Source organism: Pseudophryne corroboree, chromosome 6 (assembly GCF_028390025.1).
Source record: "Pseudophryne corroboree isolate aPseCor3 chromosome 6, aPseCor3.hap2, whole genome shotgun sequence".
Taxonomy (NCBI): domain Eukaryota; kingdom Metazoa; phylum Chordata; class Amphibia; order Anura; family Myobatrachidae; genus Pseudophryne; species Pseudophryne corroboree.
Window position 1 is genome coordinate 688,780,885 of NC_086449.1, and position 23,569 is coordinate 688,804,453.

The 23,569-nt window shown below is 50.5% G+C and overlaps 1 protein-coding gene across 8 annotated transcripts in view; it reads right to left on the reverse strand.

Annotated features, from left to right (window-relative positions):
• The window catches only part of LOC134933242 (lymphocyte cytosolic protein 2-like), an 881,523-nt gene that overhangs the window by 55,650 nt on the left and 802,304 nt on the right, over nucleotides 1–23,569 (reverse strand). For 7 of the 8 annotated variants that reach the window (XM_063928300.1, XM_063928301.1, XM_063928299.1 and 4 more), the window contains one exon: nucleotides 17,447–17,533. The exons of the other annotated variant lie outside the window; for it this stretch is intronic. In XM_063928300.1, coding sequence (XP_063784370.1) covers nucleotides 17,447–17,533 — 87 coding nt within the window. The remainder of the gene's footprint in view (nucleotides 1–17,446; nucleotides 17,534–23,569) is intronic. 8 annotated transcript variants of the gene reach the window in all.

Below are 23,569 nucleotides of genomic sequence, written 5' to 3' on the forward strand. Positions count from 1 at the left end.
GCACATGGTACACAGCGCGCATGCGCTAAGTTATTTAACACAAAATGTAGTAGATTTGCTGGTGTTTGTCCGGCTGATCGGTGAGTGATTGACAGGAAAGGGGCGTTTCTGGGAGGCAACTGAGCGTTTTCGAGGAGTGTGCTAAAAAACGCAGGCGTGCCAGGGAAAAACGCAGGAGTGGCAGGAGAAACGGGGGAGTGGCTGACCGAACGCAGGGCGTGTTTGTGACGTCAAACCAGGAACTAAACGGACTGAGGTGATCGCAATCTAGGAGTAGCTACTCAGAAACTGCATGAAAATTTTTAGTAGCAGTTCTGCTAATCTTTCGTTCACTATTCTGCTAATCTAAGATACACTCCCAGGGGGCGGCGGCCTATCGTTTGCAATGCTGCTAAAAGCAGCTAGCGAGCGAACAACTCGGAATGACCACCATTGTGAACAACATTTCAAATAAGGATCAGCCTCTGAAGTCTAAATAGGTTTTTAGATAGTCCTATATCAGGGGGGTATCCGGACTAAAGATCGACAGCAAAAAGGTCGACAAACCTTAGGTCGACGCCAATTGGTCGACAAACCTTAGGTCGACATGGACAAAAGGTTGACATGGACAAAAGGTCGACAGGAACGAGGTCGACATAGAAAAAGGTCGACATGGGTTTTTCACAATTTTTTTCTTTTTTTGGAACCTTTTCATACTTAACGATCCACGTGGACTACGATTGGAACGGTAATCTGTGCCAAGCGAAGCGGTAGCAGAGCGAAGGCACCGTGCCCGAAGCATGGCGAGTGAAGTGAGCCATGCGAGGGGACGCGGTGCACTAATTGGTGTTCCCGGTCACTCTGTGAAGAAAACGACACCCAAAAAAATAAAAAAAATAATGTCGACCTTTTTCCATGTCGACCATGTTCCTGTCGACCTTTTGTCCATGTCGACCTAAGGTGTGCCGACCAATTGGCGTCAACCTAATGTTTGTCGACCTTTTTGAGTCCCAGACCCATCAGGGGTGGGGAACCTCAGGCCCGAGGGCCGTATAAGGCCCGCAGAGCCACTCGATCCGGCCCGGCCAGGCTCACCTAGCCGGGCGCCCGCTGGGATTTTGTTACTAGTGGGCGCCTGGCTTCTTACCCTGAGTAGCAGCCGAAGGCAGGAGCTCACTCCTGAGCTCCGGCTTCCGGCTCTGGCAGTGTGCGTGTGCTGCTGTGCGGTGTTATGGGAGAGATGTCATGACTTCTCTCCCACAGTTCTGAGGAGTGAGTGGCCAGGTGGAGGGCAACGGTCCGGAAAGCAGGAGCGGGGCTGGTGAGTATTGTGTTTTTTTTTCTCCTTTTAATGTGTAAGCATCGCTACTAAAGGGCATATCTAATGGGGCATAACAACTGACTGGTGGCATGTCTAATGGGGCATAACAAGTGATGGGGCATATCTAATGGGGCATAACAAGTGACTGGGGGCATATCTACTGGAGCATAACAGCTGATTGGGGGTACATCTACTGGGGGCATATCTACTGTGGCATAACTACTGGGGGCATATCTACTTAGGGCAGGCTAATTTTTAAGTTGATCATTTTTGTATGGCCCCCGAAGGATTTTATAAATATCCAAATGGCCCTTGGCAGAAAAAAGGTTCCCCACCCCTGTCCTACAGTATATGGACTTTTAGAATAATGCTATGAATTGAAGTATATTTAATACTTATTATGTATTAATTGAGTGTATTCTATGCTGCAGCATATGTGATAATAAATCTTTTTTAGTGTATTTTGAAAAATTCAAGTAATTGTCTCCTTTAATTGGTGCGGGCAGCGCTTCTCTTTTTTTACAAGGGAGTTCTCATCCCTGTAATTAGTGGTTCTTTGTTCATCATAAGGAATGTAATTATCCTTATAAATAGGAGCAGCAGACCGCACCATTATTAAACCTCCATCCTTACGGTAGATACTGGCGCTAGAGGGTATATATACTTGCCTGTACGCTCGTGAGTGTGGAGGCAATTATATACAGTATACATATATTGTGATTTGTGGTGAATCATATGTATAAGGACTGCATATATTTATCAGCCACTTAGTTTGTAAGCCTGACATAATATATTTGCAGATATATATGATGAACCCATATTAATTAAAATATATCCATATATTAATAATCATATATGATATATTAAATATTAATATTCATAAATATGATTCCATAAATCAATAGTGGGTTTCTAATGTTTTTGTCAACTACAGGCAATATCAGGGGACTATGTTTATATGCCTCAGCTGACATCCCTGTGAGGATTTATTTAGTTATTTATTTTTCTCTTACGTCCTAGAGGATGCTGGGGACTCCGTAAGGACCATGGGGTATAGACGGGCTCCACAGGAGATATGGGCACTCTAAAGAACTTTTAGTATGGGTGTGCACTGGCTCCTCCCTCTATGCCCCTCCTCCAGACTTCAGTTAGTTAGATTCTGTGCCCAGAGGAGAATGGGTGCTCTACATGGGAGCTCTACTGAATTTCTCTGATAAAATAATTTTGTTAGGTTTTTTATTTTCAGGGAGCACTGCTGGCAACAGGCTCCCTGCATCATGGGACTGAGGGGAGAGAAGCAGCCCTACTTAAATGATAGGCTCTGCTTCTTAGGCTACTGGACACCATTAGCTCCAGAGGGATCGGAACGCAGGTCTCCGCCTGCCGTTCGTCTCAGAGCCGCGCCGCCGTCCTCCACACAGAGCCGGAAGATAGAAGCCAGGTGAGTATAACGAAGAAAGAAGACTTCTAAGGCGGCAGAAGACTTCAGATCTTCACTGCTCCCACAAGTTACACACACGGCAGGCACTGATGGGTGCAGGGTGCAGGGGGGGCGGCCTGGGCAGCAATATATACTTCTATTTTTGGCATATTAGATACATATGGGCTGCGGTGTCAGTGAATATGTTCATCCCCCGCCATTGTTTGTGAATTTGAGCGGGACCGAAGCCCGCCACTAGAGGGGGCAGAGCTTGGTCACACAACACTAACCAGCGCCATTTTCTCCACAGTGTGCTGAAGAGAAGCTGTCTCCCCGAACTCTCCCCTGCAGAACGGTGATACAGGGCTGAAAAAGAGGGGGGCACATTTTGGCGCAGTAAGTGTATTACACGATTGACTTAATATAAAAGCGCTAAATCTGGGAATTGTTTCCAGTGTCAGTTGGTGATGGGTGTGTGCTGGCATACTCTCTCTCTGTCTCTCCAAAGGGCCTGGTTGGGGAACTGTCCCCTTATAGATATATCCCTGTGTGTGTGTGAGGGTGTCGGTACACGTGTGTCAACATGTCTGAAGCGGAAGGCTCATCCAAGGTGGAGGTGGTGCAGATGATTGTGGTGTCTCCGTCGGCAACGCTGACTCATGATTGGTATGATATGTGGAATATTTTAAATGCTAATGTGACCTTATTACATAAGAGAATGGACAAAGCTGAGTCCAAGGAAACAGCAGGGAGTCAATCCGCGGATGTGGCTGGGTCACAGTGCCCGCCAGGGTCTCAAAAGCGTCCCTTATCACAAATAGTAGACACTGATACCGACACAGATTCTGACTCCAGTGTCGACTACGATGAGGCAAGGTTGCACCCTAAGGTGGCCAAAAGTATTCATTATATGATTATGGCAATAAAAGAGGTTTTACATATCACATATGACCCCTCTGTCCCTGACACGAGGGTGCGCATGTATAAGGAAAAAAAACGTGAGGTAACGTTTCCTCCATCTCATGAACTGAACAAATTATTTGAAAAGCTTGGGAAACTCCAGACAAAAAACTGCAGATTCCCAAGAGGATCCTTATGGCGTACCCTTTCCCTGCAAAGGACAGGGTACGTTGGGAATCCTCGCCCAGGGTGGACAAGGAATTAATGCGTCTGTGCAAGAAGGTGGCGCTACCGTCTCCTGACACCGCGGCCCTTAAGGATCCTGCAGATCATAGACAGGAGACTACCTTAAAGTCTATTTATGCACATACAGGGGCTTTACTCAGACCGGCAATAGCATCGGCATGGGTCTGTAGCGCTGTTGCAGCATGGACAAATATCTTGTTGGCTGACATGGATACCCTGGACAAGGATACCATTGTCCTGACTTTGGGCCACATTAAGGACGCAGTCTTGTATATGAGAGACGCTCAAAGAGACGTGGGACTGCTTGGCTCCAGAGCCAAAGCCATGGCAGTTTTCGGCAAGGCGAGCTCTGTGGACCCGCCAATGGTCGGGTGATGCCGACTCGAAAAAGCATATGGAGGTTTTACCTTACAAGGGTGAAGTTTTGTTTGGGGACAGTCTCGTGGACCTGGTTTCCACAGCTACCGCGGGTAAATCTACGTTTTTACCTTTTGTTCCCCTACAGCAAAAAAACCCCCACAATATCAGATGCAGTCCTTTCGGTCGCATAAGTCCAGAAGGGGTCGGCTCGCCAGAGGTAAGGGTAGAGGGAAGAGAACAGCTGCTTCGGCTAGTTCCAAGGAGCAGAAGTCCTCCCCGGCTTCTACTAAATCCACCGCATGACGCTGGGGCTCCACGGAGGGAGTCCGCACCGGTGGGGGCACGTCTTCGACTCTTCAGCCAGGTCTGGGTCCTATCAGGTGTGGATCCCAAGGTTACAAACTGGAGTTCGAAGAGGTGTCCCCTCGCCGATTTCTCAAGTCGGCCTTGCCAACCTCTCTCCCGGAGGGGGAAGTGGTATTAGATGCAATTCAAAAGCTGTGTCAACAGAAAGTGATTGTCAGGGTTCCCCTAGTCCAACAGGGCAAAGGGTACTATTCAACAATGTTTGTGGTCCCGAAGCCGGATGGTTCAGTCAGACCAATTTTGAATCTAAAATCACTAAACCTATACTTGAAAAAGTTCAAATTCAAGATGGAATCACTCCGGACTGTGATATCCAGTCTGGAAGCAGGGGATTTTATGGTGTCGCTGGACGTGAAGGATGCCTACCTTTATGTCCCCATATTTCCTCTTCATCAAGAATACCTACATTTCGTGGTACAGGACTGTCATTACCAGTTTCAGACGTTGCCGTTTGGGCTTTCCACGGCCCCGATGATTTTCACTATGGTAATGGCGGAACTTATGGTGCTCCTGTGCAAGCAGGGTGTCACAATTATCCCGTACTTGGACGATCTCCTGATAAAGGCGAGATCAAGGGATCAATTGCTGAAAAGCGTGTCACTCTCCCTGAGAGTGTTACATCAACACGGTTGGATTCTCAATCTGTCAAAGTCACAGTTGCTTCCAACGACTCGACTATCATTCCTAGGCATGATTCTGGACACGAAACAAAAGAGGGTTTTTCTACCAATAGGAAAAAGCCCAGGACATCCAGAACATGGTCAGGAACCTGCTAAAACCAAAAAGAGTGTCTGTTCATCAATGCACGCGAGTTCTGGGAAATATGGTGGCAGCCTACGAGGCCATCCCCTTCGGCAGGTTCCATGCGAGGACGTTTCAGTGGGACCTTCTCGACAAATGGTCGGGGTCCCATCTACACCTTCATCAAAAGATAAGCCTGTCCCCAAGGGCCAGGGTGTCTCTCCTGTGGTGGCTGCAGAGTATTCACCTTCTAGAGGGTCGCAGGTTCAGCATTCAAGACTGGGTTCTGGTGACCACGGACGCGAGCAGTCACAAAAGGAAGACATTTTCAGGTTGTATGGTCAGGCCAGGAGGCTTGTCTTCACGTCAACGTACTGGAATTGAGGGCCATATACAACGGCCTACGACAAGCGGAGTATCTTCTTCGCGATCTACCGGTCCTGATCCAATTAGACAACATCACAGCAGTGGCTCATGTAAACCGCCAAGGCGGGACAAGGAGCAGAGTGGCGATGGCGGAAGCCACCAGAATTCTGCGCTGGGCAGAAAATCACGTAAGCGTTCTGTCAGCAGTCTTCATACCGGGAGTGGACAACTGGGAAGCAGACTTCCTCAGCAGACACGATCTCCATCCAGGAGAGTGGGGACTTCATCAAGAGGTCTTTGCAGAGATAGCAAGTCGGTGGGGACTTCTTCAAATAGACCTGATGGCGTCACGCCTCAACAAAAAGCTTCAGAGGTATTGTGCCAGATCAAGGGATCCTCAGGCAGTAGCGGTAGACGCCCTAGTGACACCATGGGTGTTTCAGTCGGTCTATGTGTTCCCTTCTCTACCTCTCATCTCAAAAGTGTTGAGAATCATAAGACGAAACAGAGTACAAGCAATACTCGTGGTTCCAGATTGTCCTCGAAGGGCCTGGTATTCGGATCTTCAGGAAATGCTCACAGAAGATCCGTGGCCTCTTCCTCTCAGGGAGGACCTGTTACAGCAGGGGCCTTGCATGTTCCAAGACTTACCACGGTTGCGTTTGACAGCATGGCGGTTGAACACCGAATCCTAGCAGAGAGAGGTATTCCAGAGGAAGTTATCCCTACTCTGATAAAGGCTAGGAAGGAGGTAACGGCGAAGCATTATCACAGTATCTGGAGGAAGTATGTATCTTGGTGTGAAACCAGGAATGCTCCTGCGGAGGGTTTCCATCTGGGCCATTTTCTCCACTTCCTACAGACGGGAGTGGATATGGGCCTAAAATTAGGCCCCATTAAGGTACAGATTCCGGCCCTATCTATATTTTTTCAAAAGGAATTGGCTTTTCTCCCTGAAGTCCAAACTTTCGTGAAGGGAGTGCTGCACATCCAGCCTCCTTTTGTGCCACCAGTGGCAGCATGGGACCTTAACGTGGTGTTACAGTTCCTTAAATCACAATGGTTTGAACCTCTTCAAACGGTGGAATTTAAATTTCTCACCTGGAAGGTGGTTATGTTATTAGCCTTGGCATCTGCACGGCAGGTGTCGGAGTTGGCGGCCTTATCTCACAAGAGCCCCTACTTGATTTTTCATGTGGATAGAGAAGAATTGAGGACTCATCCTCAATTTCTGCCTAAGGTGGTTTCTTCTTTTCATTTGAACCAACCTATTGTGGTGCCTGTGGCTACGGGTGATTTGGAGGATTCCAAGTCCCTGGATGTGGTCAGGGCCTTAAAAATCTACGTAGCCAGGATGGCTAGGGTTAGGAAAACAGAGGCTCTGTTTGTCCTGTATGCAGCCAACAGGATTGGCGCGCCTGCTTCTAAACAGACTATTACTCGCTGGATCTGTAACACGATTCAGCAGGCTCATTCTACAGCTGGATTGCCGGTACCAAATTCGGTAAAGGCCCATTCCACTAGGAAGGTGGGCTCTTCTTGAGCGGCTGCCCGAGGCGTCTCGGCATTGCAGTTGTGCCGAGCTGCTACTTGGTCGGGTTCAAACACTTTTGCCGTAATTCTACAAGTATGATACCCTGGCTGAGGAGGACCTTGCGTTTGCTCAGTCGGTGCTGCAGAGTCATCCTCACTCTCCCGCCTGGTTTGGAGCTTTGGTGTAAACCCCATGGTCCTTACGGAGTCCCCAGCATCCTCTAGGACATAAGAGAAAATAAGATTTTAAACCTACCGGTAAATATTTTTCTCCTAGTCCGTGGAGGATGCTGGGCTCCCTAAATCTGCAAGGCTTGTATATAGTTGTTGCTTACATAAGGGTTATGTTACAGTTGGAATCGGTCTTTGACTGATACTTTTTTTTTGTCGTTCATACTGTTAACTAGTTGCGTATATTCTAAGTTATATGGTATGATTGGTGTGGGCTGGTATGAATCTTGCCCTTTGATGTACAAAATCCTTTCCTCATATTGTCCTTCTCCTCTGGGCACAGTTTCTCTAACTGAGGTCTGGAGGAAGGGCATAGAGGGAGGAGCCAGTGCACACCCATACTAAAAGTTCTTTAGAGTGCCCATATCTCCTGTGGTGCCCGTCTACACCCCATGGTCCTTACGGAGTCCCCAGCATCCTCTATGGACTAGGAGAAAAAGATTTACCGGTAGGTTTAAAATCTTATTATTTATTCTAGTGGCAACATCAGTCTTGAACATGTGCCTACCTCAGAAAATGGTTTATTATGATCAGAGTCCATTTTTTACCTCAGAGTCTGAGGGATTATTATTTCATCACAACTACTGTACTACGCGAGGAGAAGGATGATGATAACACAGTGACAAATCCGTGTGTGTGTGTGTGTGTGTGTGTGTGTGTGTGTGTGTGTGTGTATTATTTTTGTATATTCATGCCTGATACAGTCAGAGGTGAAATATGCAGTATATCTGTGACAGAAACCAGCACTTCATTATCTATCATCAGTCTCTGACAGAAAGCTCCTCAGTGCCCAATGTGACTTTAAAGCATACTTGCCTACTTTTGAAAACTAGTTTCAGGGAGATTCCAGGCGGCAGTGGAATGTGCCGTTGAGGGGAGTCTCTAGCTCCGCCCAGGGTGTGTCTAGCTCCACCCATGGGCGTATTTATTGCAATCAGGGGTGTGTCCTGTAATTGCAGGTAAAAACTATAGTACTAAAAGCAGCAAAAGGCAGCATTACACCCAGCACTTTACATTATAACATTCCACCAAACTTGTTGAATCCTGCAGGAGTGACATCTGTGCGTGCGCCATAGGCGCGCGCCTGGAATTAGGGACATGGCCTCGTTGATAAGGGTGTGGCCTCACAGGAAGTGCCACGATTACGAGCCATGCCTGTTTTTGTTACTATGGGGGCATGAACAGCGCTCTGTGAGTAGCTGGCCATGACCTGTGTCCTCTCTGCCGGTGAATAGAGCATGTGCGCATGTGCTCAGTGCTGCTGCTTTGCTAACGTCTGCCAACTGACCCTCCCCCAACTGCAGGACACTGATGCCCGCGAGTGGGACAACGGTACAGTCAGTGAAAAAACAGGACTGTCCTGAGAAAATAAGGACAGCTGGGAGGTATGACATAAATAACATACACAGCACCCCTACACACAGCCCCCCATATTACACCCAGTACCAGGTTACACACAGTATACACAGCCCCACATATTACACCCAGTACCACATTACATACAGCATACACAGCCCCCCATATTACACCCAGTACCAGGTTACACACAGTATACACAGCCCCCCATATTACACCCAGTACCACATTACATACAGCATACACAGCCCCCCATATTACACCCAGTACCAGGTTACACACAGTATACACAGCCCCCCATATTACACCCAGTACCAGGTTACACACAGTATACACAGCCCCCCATATTACACCCAGTACCAGGTTACACACAGTATACACAGGCCCCCATATTACACCCAGTACCACGTTACATACAGCATACACAGCCCCCCATATTACACCCAGTACCAGGTTACACACAGTATACACAGCCCCCCATATTACACCCAGTACCAGGTTACACACAGTATACACAGCCCCCCATATTACACCCAGTACCAGGTTACACACAGTATACACAGCCCCCCATATTACACCCAGTACCAGGTTACACACAGTATACACAGCCCCCCATATTACACCCAGTACCACATTACATACAGCATACACAGCCCCCCATATTACACCCAGTACCAGGTTACACACAGTATACACAGCCCTCCATATTACACCCAGTACCACATTACATACAGCATACACAGCCCCCCATATTACACCCAGTACCAGGTTACACACAGTATACACAGCCCCCCATATTACACCCAGTACCAGGTTACACACAGTATACACAGCCCCCCATATTACACCCAGTACCAGGTTACACACAGTATACACAGCCCCCCATATTACACCCAGTACCACATTACATACAGCATACACAGCCCCCCATATTACACCCAGTACCAGGTTACACACAGTATACACAGCCCCCCATATTACACCCAATACCAGGTTACACACAGTATACACAGCCCCCCATATTACACCCAGTACCACATTACATACAGCATACACAGCCCCCCATATTACACCCAGTACCAGGTTACACACAGTATACACAGCCCCCCATATTATACCCAGTACCACATTTCATACAGCATACACAGCCCCCCATATTACACCCAGTACCAGGTTACACACAGTATACACAGCCCCCCATATTACACCCAGTACCAGGTTACACACAGTATACACAGCCCCCCATATTACACCCAGTACCACATTACATACAGCATACACAGCCCCCCATATTACACCCAGTACCAGGTTACACACAGTATACACAGCCCCCCATATTACACCCAGTACCACATTACATACAGCATACACAGCCCCCCATATTACGCCCAGTACCAGGTTACACACAGTATACACAGCCCCCCATATTACACCCAGTACCAGGTTACACACAGTATACACAGCCCCCCATATTACACCCAGTACCAGGTTACACACAGTATACACAGCCCCCCATATTACACCCAGTACCACATTACATACAGCATACACAGCCCCCCATATTACACCCAGTACCAGGTTACACACAGTATACACAGCCCCCCATATTACACCCAATACCAGGTTACACACAGTATACACAGCCCCCCATATTACACCCAGTACCACATTACATACAGCATACACAGCCCCCCATATTACACCCAGTACCAGGTTACACACAGTATACACAGCCCCCCATATTACACCCAGTACCACATTACATACAGCATACACAGCCCCCCATATTACACCCAGTACCAGGTTACACACAGTATACACAGCCCCCCATATTACACCCAGTACCAGGTTACACACAGTATACACAGCCCCCCATATTACACCCAGTACCACATTACATACAGCATACACAGCCCCCCATATTACACCCAGTACCAGGTTACACACAGTATACACAGCCCCCCATATTACACCCAGTACCACATTACATTCAGCAAACACAGCCACCCATATTACACCCAGTACCAGGTTACACACAGTATACACAGCCCCCCATATTACACCCAGTACCAGGTTACACACAGCATACACAGCCCCCCATATTACACCCAGTACCAGGTTACACACAGTATACACAGCCCCCCATATTACACCCAGTACCAGGTTACACACAGTATACACAGCCCCCCATATTACACCCAGTACCACATTACATACAGCATACACAGCCCCACATATTACACCCAGTACCAGGTTACACACAGTATACACAGCCCCCCATATTACACCCAGTACCACATTACATACAGCATACACAGCCCCCCATATTACACCCAGTACCAGGTTACACACAGTATACACAGCCCCCCATATTACACCCAGTACCAGGTTACACACAGTATACACAGCCCCCCATATTACACCCAGTACCAGGTTACACACAGTATACACAGCCCCCCATATTACACCCAGTACCACATTACATACAGCATACACAGCCCTCCATATTACACCCAGTACCAGGTTACACACAGTATACACAGCCCCCCATATTACACCCAGTACCAGGTTACACACAGTATACACAGCCCCCCATATTACACCCAGTACCACATTACATACAGCATACACAGCCCCCCATATTACACCCAGTACTATGTTACACACAGTATACACAGCCCCCCATATTACACCCAGTACCACATTACATACAGCATACACAGCCCCCCATATTACACCCAGTACCAGGTTACACACAGTATACACAGCCCCCCATATTACACCCAGTACCAGGTTACACACAGTATACACAGCCCCCCATATTACACCCAGTACCACATTACATACAGCATACACAGCCCCCCATATTACACCCAGTACCAGGTTACACACAGTATACACAGCCCCCCATATTACACCCAGTACCACATTACATTCAGCAAACACAGCCACCCATATTACACCCAGTACCAGGTTACACACAGTATACACAGCCCCCCATATTACACCCAGTACCAGGTTACACACAGCATACACAGCCCCCCATATTACACCCAGTACCAGGTTACACACAGTATACACAGCCCCCATATTACACCCAGTACCAGGTTACACACAGTATACACAGCCCCCCATATTACACCCAGTACCACATTACATACAGCATACACAGCCCCACATATTACACCCAGTACCAGGTTACACACAGTATACACAGCCCCCCATATTACACCCAGTACCACATTACATACAGCATACACAGCCCCCCATATTACACCCAGTACCAGGTTACACACAGTATACACAGCCCCCCATATTACACCCAGTACCACATTACATTCAGCAAACACAGCCACCCATATTACACCCAGTACCAGGTTACACACAGTATACACAGCCCCCCATATTACACCCAGTACCAGGTTACACACAGTATACACAGCCCCCCATATTACACCCAGTACCACATTACATACAGCATACACAGACCCTCATATTACACCCAGTACCAGGTTACACACAGTATACACAGCCCCCCATATTACACCCAGTACCAGGTTACACACAGTATACACAGCCCCCCATATTACACCCAGTACCACATTACATACAGCATACACAGCCCCCCATATTACACCCAGTACCAGGTTACACACAGTATACACAGCCCCCCATATTACACCCAGTACCACATTACATACAGCATACACAGCCCCCCATATTACACCCAGTACCAGGTTACACACAGTATACACAGCCCCCCATATTACACCCAGTACCACATTACATACAGCATACACAGCCCTCCATATTACACCCAGTACCACATTACATACAGCATACACAGCCCCCCATATTACACCCAGTACCAGGTTACACACAGTATACACAGCCCCCCATATTACACCCAGTACCACATTACATACAGCATACACAGCCCCCCATATTACACCCAGTACCAGGTTACACACAGTATACACAGCCCCCCATATTACACCCAGTACCAGGTTACACACAGTATACACAGCCCCCCATATTACACCCAGTACCACATTACATACAGCATACACAGCCCCCCATATTACACCCAGTACCAGGTTACACACAGTATACACAGCCCCCCATATTACACCCAGTACCACATTACATACAGCATACACAGCCCCCCATATTACACCCAGTACCAGGTTACACACAGTATACACAGCCCCCCATATTACACCCAGTACCAGGTTACACACAGTATACACAGCCCCCCATATTACACCCAGTACCAGGTTACACACAGTATACACAGCCCCCCATATTACACCCAGTACCACATTACATACAGCATACACAGCCCCCCATATTACACCCAGTACCAGGTTACACACAGTATACACAGCCCCCCATATTACACCCAATACCAGGTTACACACAGTATACACAGCCCCCCATATTACACCCAGTACCACATTACATACAGCATACACAGCCCCCCATATTACACCCAGTACCAGGTTACACACAGTATACACAGCCCCCCATATTACACCCAGTACCACATTACATACAGCATACACAGCCCCCCATATTACACCCAGTACCAGGTTACACACAGTATACACAGCCCCTCATATTACACCCAGTACCAGGTTACACACAGTATACACAGCCCCCCATATTACACCCAGTACCACATTACATACAGCAAACACAGCCCCCCATATTACACCCAGTACCAGGTTACACACAGTATACACAGCCCCCCATATTACACCCAGTACCAGGTTACACACAGTATACACAGCCCCCCATATTACACCCAGTACCACATTACATACAGCATACACAGCCCCACATATTACACCCAGTACCAGGTTACACACAGTATACACAGCCCCCCATATTACACCCAGTACCACATTACATACAGCATACACAGCCCTCCATATTACACCCAGTACCAGGTTACACACAGTATACACAGCCCCCCATATTACACCCAGTACCACATTACATACAGCATACACAGCCCTCCATATTACACCCAGTACCACATTACATACAGCATACACAGCCCCCCATATTACACCCAGTACCAGGTTACACACAGTATACACAGCCCCCCATATTACACCCAGTACCAGGTTACACACAGTATACACAGCCCCCCATATTACACCCAGTACCAGGTTACACACAGTATACACAGCCCCCCATATTACACCCAGTACCACATTACATACAGCATACACAGCCCCACATATTACACCCAGTACCAGGTTACACACAGTATACACAGCCCCCCATATTACACCCAGTACCACATTACATACAGCATACACAGCCCTCCATATTACACCCAGTACCAGGTTACACACAGTATACACAGCCCCCCATATTACACCCAGTACCACATTACATACAGCATACACAGCCCTCCATATTACACCCAGTACCACATTACATACAGCATACACAGCCCCCCATATTACACCCAGTACCAGGTTACACACAGTATACACAGCCCCCCATATTACACCCAGTACCAGGTTACACACAGTATACACAGCCCCCCATATTACACCCAGTACCACATTACATACAGCATACACAGCCCCCCATATTACACCCAGTACCAGGTTACACACAGTATACACAGCCCCCCATATTACACCCAGTACCAGGTTACACACAGTATACACAGCCCCCCATGTTACACCCAGCACCACATTACACACAGCATACACAGCCCCCCATATTGCACCCAGTACCAGGTTACACACAGTATACACAGCCCCCCCTATTACACCCAGCACCACATTACACACAGCATACACAGCCCCCCATATTGCACCCAGTACCAGGTTACACACAGTATACACAGCCCCCCATATTACACCCAGCACCACATTACACACAGCATACACAGCCTCTCCATATAGGATGTAATCATGTTACCGGCGGTCAGGATCACGACCGCTAGAAATCCCAAAAGTCGGCATTCCGACTAACAGGGACTATTCCCACTCGTGGGTGTCCATGACACCCATAAAGTGGGAATAGAACCTGTGGTGAGCGCAGCGAGCCTGCAGCATGGCAAGTGCAGCGAGCCCGCAAGGGGTTTTGTTGCACTCTGGGATCCCAGCGTCATTATGCTGACCAATGGGATCCCCACAGCCGGTCATCCGATCCCAACCCCCCCATATTACACCCAGCACACGACATTATACATAGCACCCCCCATATTTCACCCAGCACATAACATTATACACAGCGCCCCCATATTACATCCAGCACATGACACTATACACAGCGCCCCCCATATTACACACAGCACGACATTATACACAGCGCCCCCCATATTACACCCAGCACACGACATTACACCCTACACATGACATTATACACAGCTCCCCCCATATTACACCCTACACATGACATTATACACAGCTCCCCCCATATTACACCCTACACATGACACTATACACAGCGCCCCCCATATTACACCCAGCACATGACATTACACCCTACACATGACATTATACACAGCTCCCCCCATATTACACCCTACACATGACATTATACACAGCTCCCCCCATATTACACCCAGCACATGACATTATACACAGCGCCCCCATATTACATCCAGCACATGACACTATACACAGCGCCCCCCATATTACACCCTACACATGACATTATACACAGCTCCCCCCATATTACACCCTACACATGACATTATACACAGCTCCCCCCATATTACACCCTACACATGACATTATACACAGCTCCCCCCATATTACACCCTACACATGACACTATACACAGCCCCCCCATATTACACCCTACACATGACACTATACACAGCACACTCACCCCCCTCCCCTATATTACACTCTGTACCAGCTTACATATTATTATACACAGCCCCCCCTCCTATATTACATCTAGTGCCACAGTACATCCCCCACCATTACATCCGTACTGCATACTTGCCTACCTGACCCTCTCCATGAGGGAGAAAATGCTCTGTTCCTGGACTTTCCTGTAATGTATGATTGCCATCACCTGTGGTGAAACACCTTTCTTATCAATTAAATAGCTCACCACAGGTGATGGCAATCATACATTACCAGGAAAGTCCAGGAACAGAGTATTTTCTCCCTCATGGAGAGGGTCAGGTAGGCAAGTATGCCGTACTGACCTGCTATAGAGCTGACCTGAGGACAGTGTGGGAGGGGACATGAAAACCCAGAGAGAGCCGAGGAGCTGCTGCTGCTGGGCTGATGATACACGCAGCTGAGTGTGGTGGGAGGGGCCAGCCACAGGGAAGCAAAGCCCTGCTTCAGATGACTTCTCAGTGTGCACAGCAGGCCAGCTGCTGCTGCACACAATGCTCCGGAGGCTACCCTGAAGTCTCCCGTGAAGGACCCGCCCCCCGGCCTCTCCGGACTTGCGCATGCGCAGTATAGCATGTCACGGATGGCTTTATATGCGGGAGGGCTAACAAGGTTTGCGGGGCAGCGGGAGGCTCTTTTAAAAATCGGGAGCCTCCCGCTGAATGCGAGAGGGTAGGCAAGCCTGCTTTAAAGACACAGCTGTCCCAATCCTTTCCTCAGACTCTGCATCTACCACAGAATAGGGACTGGAGGATTAAGCAATATGGGAAGCACCATCAATGGGTTTGTCATGAGAGTACCCTTTAACAGGCTTACCTACTTTGCTGCCTCCTCCTCTGGGAGGAGGTAGCGTTGTAGGTGAATGAGGGCATGGCCGGCAGCAGGACGGGTGCTTCGGGGGCGTGGCCGTCAGCAGGATAGGCGGTCCGGGGGCATTGCATCATGGTCGTGTCATCGTGACTCCACCCCCCGCTGTGTTGTGCCGAGAAACGAGGCGCTGCATAGCGGGGGGTGGAGCTACGATGACCCGTTTCAGCATGAATCGCGTCATCGGACCCCCTCGGCCCGCCTACTTGTTCACTGTTGCGGGCGGCCGAGGGGGAAAGCGGGAGGCTCGCTCACCTTTCCGGGAGATGACGTCATCGCGCACCGCACATCATTTCAGTCTGTACAGGGGGCTTAAATGACCCCGCCCCCTGTATGAAGCCACGCCCCCTAATGCCGCCCGGGGTGCCAGAAGCCCCGGAACCGGCCCTGGTTGGCAGGTTAGTGATTTAAAAATGTCACTTCCCTGCCTTACAGTGGAAAATCCGGATGCTTACTACAGAAACCACCAGCTGTTGCTAGGTGGCAATCCTCCCGACGAACAAAGTATAAGACTTCTAGATGTCTAAAAAATATAAGTGGCCTCATATGCACACACATTACATGAAGCTGTGCTTCAATTTCAGTGTTCTGTTATCTAATATCAAAATACATGTTTTTCCACAAATTATTGTTGTTGAATTGTGAAATAATGGTTTCCCTTTGGAAACCACTGACAACATAGAGAGGTGGCGACAGTCATTGCCACTAAAGAATTCGAGGGACAAATTAGGCCCGAGAATAAATAAGCGTCCTGGGTTTTTTAAAAGAAGGAGCCTGGGGCAGGGAATGGGAGAAAGGGGGAGGGGAGGGGGGGGGGGGGGATAGAGCAGGTAGCATAGCAGCATCCTATAGGAAAAAGGGGAGGAGAGTTACCTGGGAGGTACAAAAGACCAGGAATGCCAGGCAGGCTCCCTCTTTCATGCTGATCAAGGATCCAAGAAGGCACCCACCTCACAGCTCCTGGAGTCAAGGAAAGGAATAAGTACAATTTTATTATTAAGCCCCCTCTCCTACGCTTCAGTTATACCCACGCTGCAGCCCTCAATCTAAGCCCCCCTCCATACAGTTCACCGCAAAATATACTCAGTATACCAAACGCAGCCCAGTCAGCTAGCGCCAGCACAGCAGAATGCCCAGACCCAGGAGGAATGCCCCCCCCCTCCCCCGGCGCCTCATCCAGGCGGACCAGGCGGCGCTCGGTTCACAGCGCGCTGCTCCCACCCGAGGGCCCCGGCCGGGATCGGCGGGACAGCCGCCCGCGTCACCCCTCCATACGTGGCTGGCGCGCGGCGGCCCGGAAGCAGGCTCCGGCGAGCCAGCCCGCAGCCAGTCGCAGGCCGCACCCCCCCTCCTTCCGGCGCCGAGCGATCGCGTCACGCTCGGCGCCGCCCAGCCGCAGCAGCAGCCACAAACCTCGGCTACGGCGGGACAGGCCCCACCGCCGGAGCCCACACTCACGCACCCAGCGACGCTGCACAGTAGCGGCGCGTACCCACACACGCAGGTACGCGCCCAGCAGCGGCAGCAGACACAGATAGCGGCTCCGGCGGGACAGACCCCACCGCCGGAGCCCGTGCACACCCCCCCCCAGCGCTGCAATTAACCCACCCGTACCCCCCAATACTGTCCCGGGGCACCCTCACGCCGCAAGAGCAGGCGGGGCAAACTGCGTACAGCCAACAGCAATACGCAGTGACGCAGCAGCTGGGGTGGGGGCAACAGCCCACAGCGCTCCCCCCCCCTGGTGGCAGGCAGGCCTGCACCTTCCCCCGGCCCATTACCCACACTGGGCGGGATACTGGCCCACCAGTACCCAACCCCCATGGTACCCAACCCCGGCGCAGCCCACAGCAGCAAGCCAGCACGCACACCCGGGAGGAGCCCACCTAGGAGTAACCACACACCAGCCGTACGGCTTACTCCTCCCCTTAGAGAGCGGGCCGCAGCAGCAGCAGGGGCAAGCAAGGGAGGCAGGGGCCAGCGGTAGAGCGAGGGCAGGGGACCCCGGACAAAAACATGGGGCACAGGCCCCCCAGCCGCTAGAAGGGCAGCAGCAGTGGCACCAGGCGGAGCACCCGCAGGCGCAACCACCAGATACGTTACACATGTCCTATGTGAGTTTACAGGTTCCAGCCCCCATAGAAGGTAGACAACCGGCAACCGGGTCATCAACGGATCAAATCGCGGCGGGCGCGCTGCGCGACGAGGGACAGAACGGAGCGGCAGAGATGGTCAATCAGACACCCGCGGCGTCAGGAACAGGTGAGCAAAAGTCTTTTTCTAGCAGCAGCGAATCATACACTGACTCGAGCGACTCATCTAGCTCCGCCGAAAGGCGGCGACAGTTCAGAAAATATTTTAAACGCAAAAGGAGTAGCAAGAAGCGCAGCAGGGAAGCGGGGAAGAAGGGGGACGCGGGGCCAGATTCGCAAGAGAGCATGGTGCACTGCGCCAATACAGCAATATTGAGGGGGATTAGGCCAAAGATAAGGGATGGTATACGTAAGGGGAAGTTCGTGGACGTCTTCGCAATGACGGAGGAAGCGAAGCGCAGTCTAGATGCGGCTAAGGCAGCGGGCGCAAGGGAGGAGGAGGCGCGGAGAGATTACGCGCATTGGACGGAGGGTATGTATGTTTTCGCAGCATGCTACATTGAATCAAGGCCAGCCGAGGCCTTAAACATCCTCCGTTACATGCACATGATACATAGCATGTACATGACGGCCAGAGCATGGGTTTGGAGGCAATATGACGAGAAATTTAGAAAAAAGCAAGAAAGGTTGAAGGTCATTAGCTTTGGTGTGAAAGACGTAGAAGTTTGGCTGGAAGTCACAAATCAGGCGGCGCAAGCGGCAGAACGCAGGCAGCCCTTTCTGCCAAAAGCAGGCGGTAGCACCGCAGCAAAAGGAAAATGCTATGCGTTTAATTCCGCCACATGCAGCAAGGGAGCGGGTTGCCGTTACAAGCACACATGCATGCGCTGCAACGCAAATCATTCAGCCAAAGACTGCAGTCGCGCCCAAGGTAAAGGGTGGGATAAGCAAGGCACCCTCCCCAATAAATACTGAACGCTACAGCGGTGGCTAGGCCGCTACCCGCTAAGAGGGGAAGCGGCCTTTTTGGAAAAGGGGTTCACGGAGGGTTTCAAGTTGCCACTAGAGAGGCCAGTGTCAGCAGTAGCGAAGAGGAATTTAAAGTCAGCAAGAGATTTCCCGGAGGTGGTCAGGGCCAAAATAGACGGGGAAATTCAGTTGGGGCGCATGGCTGGACCATTCCCCTCGCCGCCCCTAGAAGGGCTGTGCGTTTCACCGCTAGGGGTCGTCCCTAAGAAGGAGGCAGGGAAGTTCCGGTTGATACAGCACCTATCTTTTCCAGAGGGCGAATCAATAAACGATGCCCTAGACCCCCAGGCTTGTAGCGTATCATACCAATCGTTCGAGCAGGCGCTAGCTATGGTACAGGGATGCGGCGAAGGGGCGTTGCTAGCGAACGTGGATATCGAGTCCGCGTTTCGCCTGCTACCACTCCACCCAAATTCCTTCAAGTACATGGGTTTTAAGCTAGGGGAGCAATACTACATAGACAAATGCTTACCAATGGGTTGCTCTATCTCATGCGCTTTCTTCGAGCGGTTCAGCTCATTCCTAGAATGGTGCGTAAGGGCAGGGACAGGCGCGAGCGGGGTAACGCATTACTTAGACGACTTCCTGCTAATGGGCCCTAAGGGCAGCAAGGAGTGCAAGGAACTATTATTTTCGACGCAGGCGCTTTTCAGTCAGCTAGGGGTCCCGATAGCAGCAGAAAAGACGGAGGGACCCGCACCGAGGCTAACGTTTCTAGGCATAGAGATCGACACGGAGCTTGGCCTGTGCCGCCTACCGGTAGAGAAGATAGAAAAACTGAAGGGCATGCTGCAAGAATGCGCAGGGGCGGAAAAAGTCACGCTTAAACAGATGCAGTCGCTGTTAGGATTGTTGAATTTTGCATGCAGGGTCATTCCCATGGGCAAAGTGTTTTGTCGCAGGTTAGAGAAGGCGACCTGCGGGGTCAAGAAAGCGCGATATAAGATACGCATATCAAGCGAGCTGAGGCGGGACATGCGGATATGGTTGGAATTCCTAAAGGAATTCAATGGGGTCCGAATATGGCTGCCCGAGCCGGTGCACAGCACAGGGCTACAGTTGTACACCGACGCCTCTGGGGCAGTCGGCTTCGGGGCTTACTTGGGGGGGGGAATGGTGTGCGCAGCCCTGGCCGGAGGCATGGCGAGAGGCCGGGTGGACAAAAACTATGTTGCTGCTGGAGCTCTTCCCGATAATAGTGGCGGTGGAGTTATGGGCAGACAGGTTGGCAAACAAAAGCATAGTATTCTGGTGCGACAATTTAGGGGTGGTACAAGCGATAAGCAACCAAAAAGCGGAATCACCACAAGCGCTCAGGCTACTGAGGCACCTAGTGCTGCGCTGCTTGCAAAAGAACATAGACTTCATAGCGCGTTACGTCCCGGGGGTGGAAAATGAGATTGCGGATGCGCTTTCCAGGTTCCAGTGGGGTAGATTCAGGACGCTCGCACCACAAGCCAGGTCGGAGGGTTTACACTGTCCTGATTATATCTGGCAGATTATCAAGCCGGGCTAGCAAGGCTAGCAAGAAAGGCAGTGGCACCGCGGACGCTGAGGACGTACGAGGCGGCTGTCAGCGAATGGCAGGCGTTCAGGATAGGAAAAGGAGAGGAGGGTAAGAACGCTCGCGAGGAACTGTTGGAGTACGTGTGGCAGGGGTATAGCAAGGGGAGATCGAAGGCAGCAATGTCCGCAGCACTGGCAGGGATAGCATACGTCTCTAAGCTTAGAGGGGAGGAGGACCCTACAAAGTCATTTTTGTTGGCAAAAGCCCTAAAAGGGTGGGCAAGAGAGCAGGCAAAGCCAGGCGACGCACGCAGGCCCATAGGGCGCCCCATGCTTAAGAACTTAACAGAAGTAGTCAGTCGCATCGCAGCGGACGAGTACGAAACAGGGCTATTCCGCCTGGCTTTTTCCCTCGCCTTCTTCGGAGCTTTCAGGGTAGGGGAGCTGGTAGCAAGCTCCAAGAGTTCAAAAGATTCGGGCCTACTGTCAGGCAACGTAGCGGTGGAAAAAGATAGGGTGCTCTGCAAGATACACAAGTCAAAAACAGATCAGTTAGGCCGGGGGCGCTGGGTAGCGATAGGCAGGCAGGAAGAGGAAAGCACATGCGCAGTGACACTAGCAAGCGATTACGAGCGGAAACGCCCGCAAGGGCCCTGGCCGCAGTGGCTAGTGCATGATAGCGGATCCCCCCTGACTAAATTTCAGTTCCAAAGCATATTCAGGAAAGGCCTGAGGGCCTTACAGCTGCCCGTGGGGCAGTACGGTACCCATTCCTTTAGGATAGGAGCGGCAACTTGTGCGGAGGCCGAGGGGTTGCCGGCAAGCGAGATAAAAAAGCTAGGCAGGTGGAAATCAGGAGCGTACAAGGTATACCTACGCGCGGAAAAGCAAGACTAGAAGGCAGCGCGGCGTCTTTCGCGAAACCCAAGGCCTTAAGCTGCCCGCCATAAAATGGGGGAATGAAGGACTTTTTCCAATTTTGCCCTCAAACAAAAAGAGGTTTTGTGGTTTTCACCTTCATATGGGTCGCGCGAAAGTTCGCACCATAGGTCCGCATACAGCAGGGGGTAACGGATATGTGTAATTCTACTTTTCAGGAGGGAAAAAGGACGAGAGAGTCTGGATGGTCGGCCACTCGTATATTTACTGGGCCAGCAGACACAAATCAGCAGGGAGCTTAGCACAAAAGTGGGGGGCAGAGGTGGAATGGATAGGCATCAGGGGTTTGAGGTGGAACGGCCTACGGGACACACTGCTAAGGAACGAGAGGGCACAGGGGATACCAGGGAGGGTCGTAATACACCTAGGGGGCAACGATCTAGGAAAAAGCAAGGGGAGCGAGCTGATTACGGCAATACAAGCTGACATACAATGGCTGAAGGGCCGGTGGCCCAATACAGGGATCACATGGTCCGATATAGTCCCAAGGGCACAGGGGGGCCCGGGGTTAGAAAGGGTCAGAAGAAAGGTGAACAAGGCGGTAGCCCGGCTCTTAACGGGAGAAGGCGATATAATCGCCAGGCACCCGTTGTTGAGGTTCGGAGAGGAAGGACTGTTCAGGCAAGACGGGGTACACCTGACAGAGAAAGGTTTAGCTTTATTCTTGGGCGACATAGCAGAAAGCGTTAGTGGGAGGCAGGAGGTAGCAGCGGGTGGCGGGCCTGGGTTCTAGGAACCAGGCTATGGCGGCAAGCAGTGCTCCTCGGCAGTCTGTAGTAGCGCAACGTCGGTTGGCCGGCACTTCCCCCAGATACTCGGCGAGTTTGTCGTGGCCTCAAGGGCCGACACGGTCGTCATCTTAAGGGTGGGCCGGTGCTATGCCAATGGTGGGAAGTGGTACCGCTCAGCTAACTTGCGCAAGGGCGGGACTTAGGTTCCGCCCCGTTGTTTAATTTAGGAGAAATTAATATGGAGGCTGTAGCCGGGGGTACGCACTGCTTTCTCGCCACCCACTTATAGAGTACCAATTCTAATTCGATCAATAAATTTGGCTGTGACCTTTTAAATCGCAATTCAGTTGTCCGAGTGTTTATTGGGGAGAAAAGGGGGTAGGGGGTGGACGGCGAGGCCGTTAATAAAATCAATGGACGGCTTAATGACATGAGCAACAGCAGCAGCGAGGTTGGTTGCCTAAAGGGCAAACATTTTGGATCTACAATATATCCTGAGAAGGGAGAGCTGTGAGGACAAATACCCATAATAAGTAGAGATGAGCGGGTTTGGTTCCTCGGAATCCGAACCCCCCCAAACTTCACCCATTTTACACGGGTCCGAGGCAGACTCGGATCCTCCCGCCTTGCTCAGTTAACCCGAGTGCGCCCGAACGTCATCATCCCGCTGTCAGATTCTCGTGAGATTCGTATTCTAT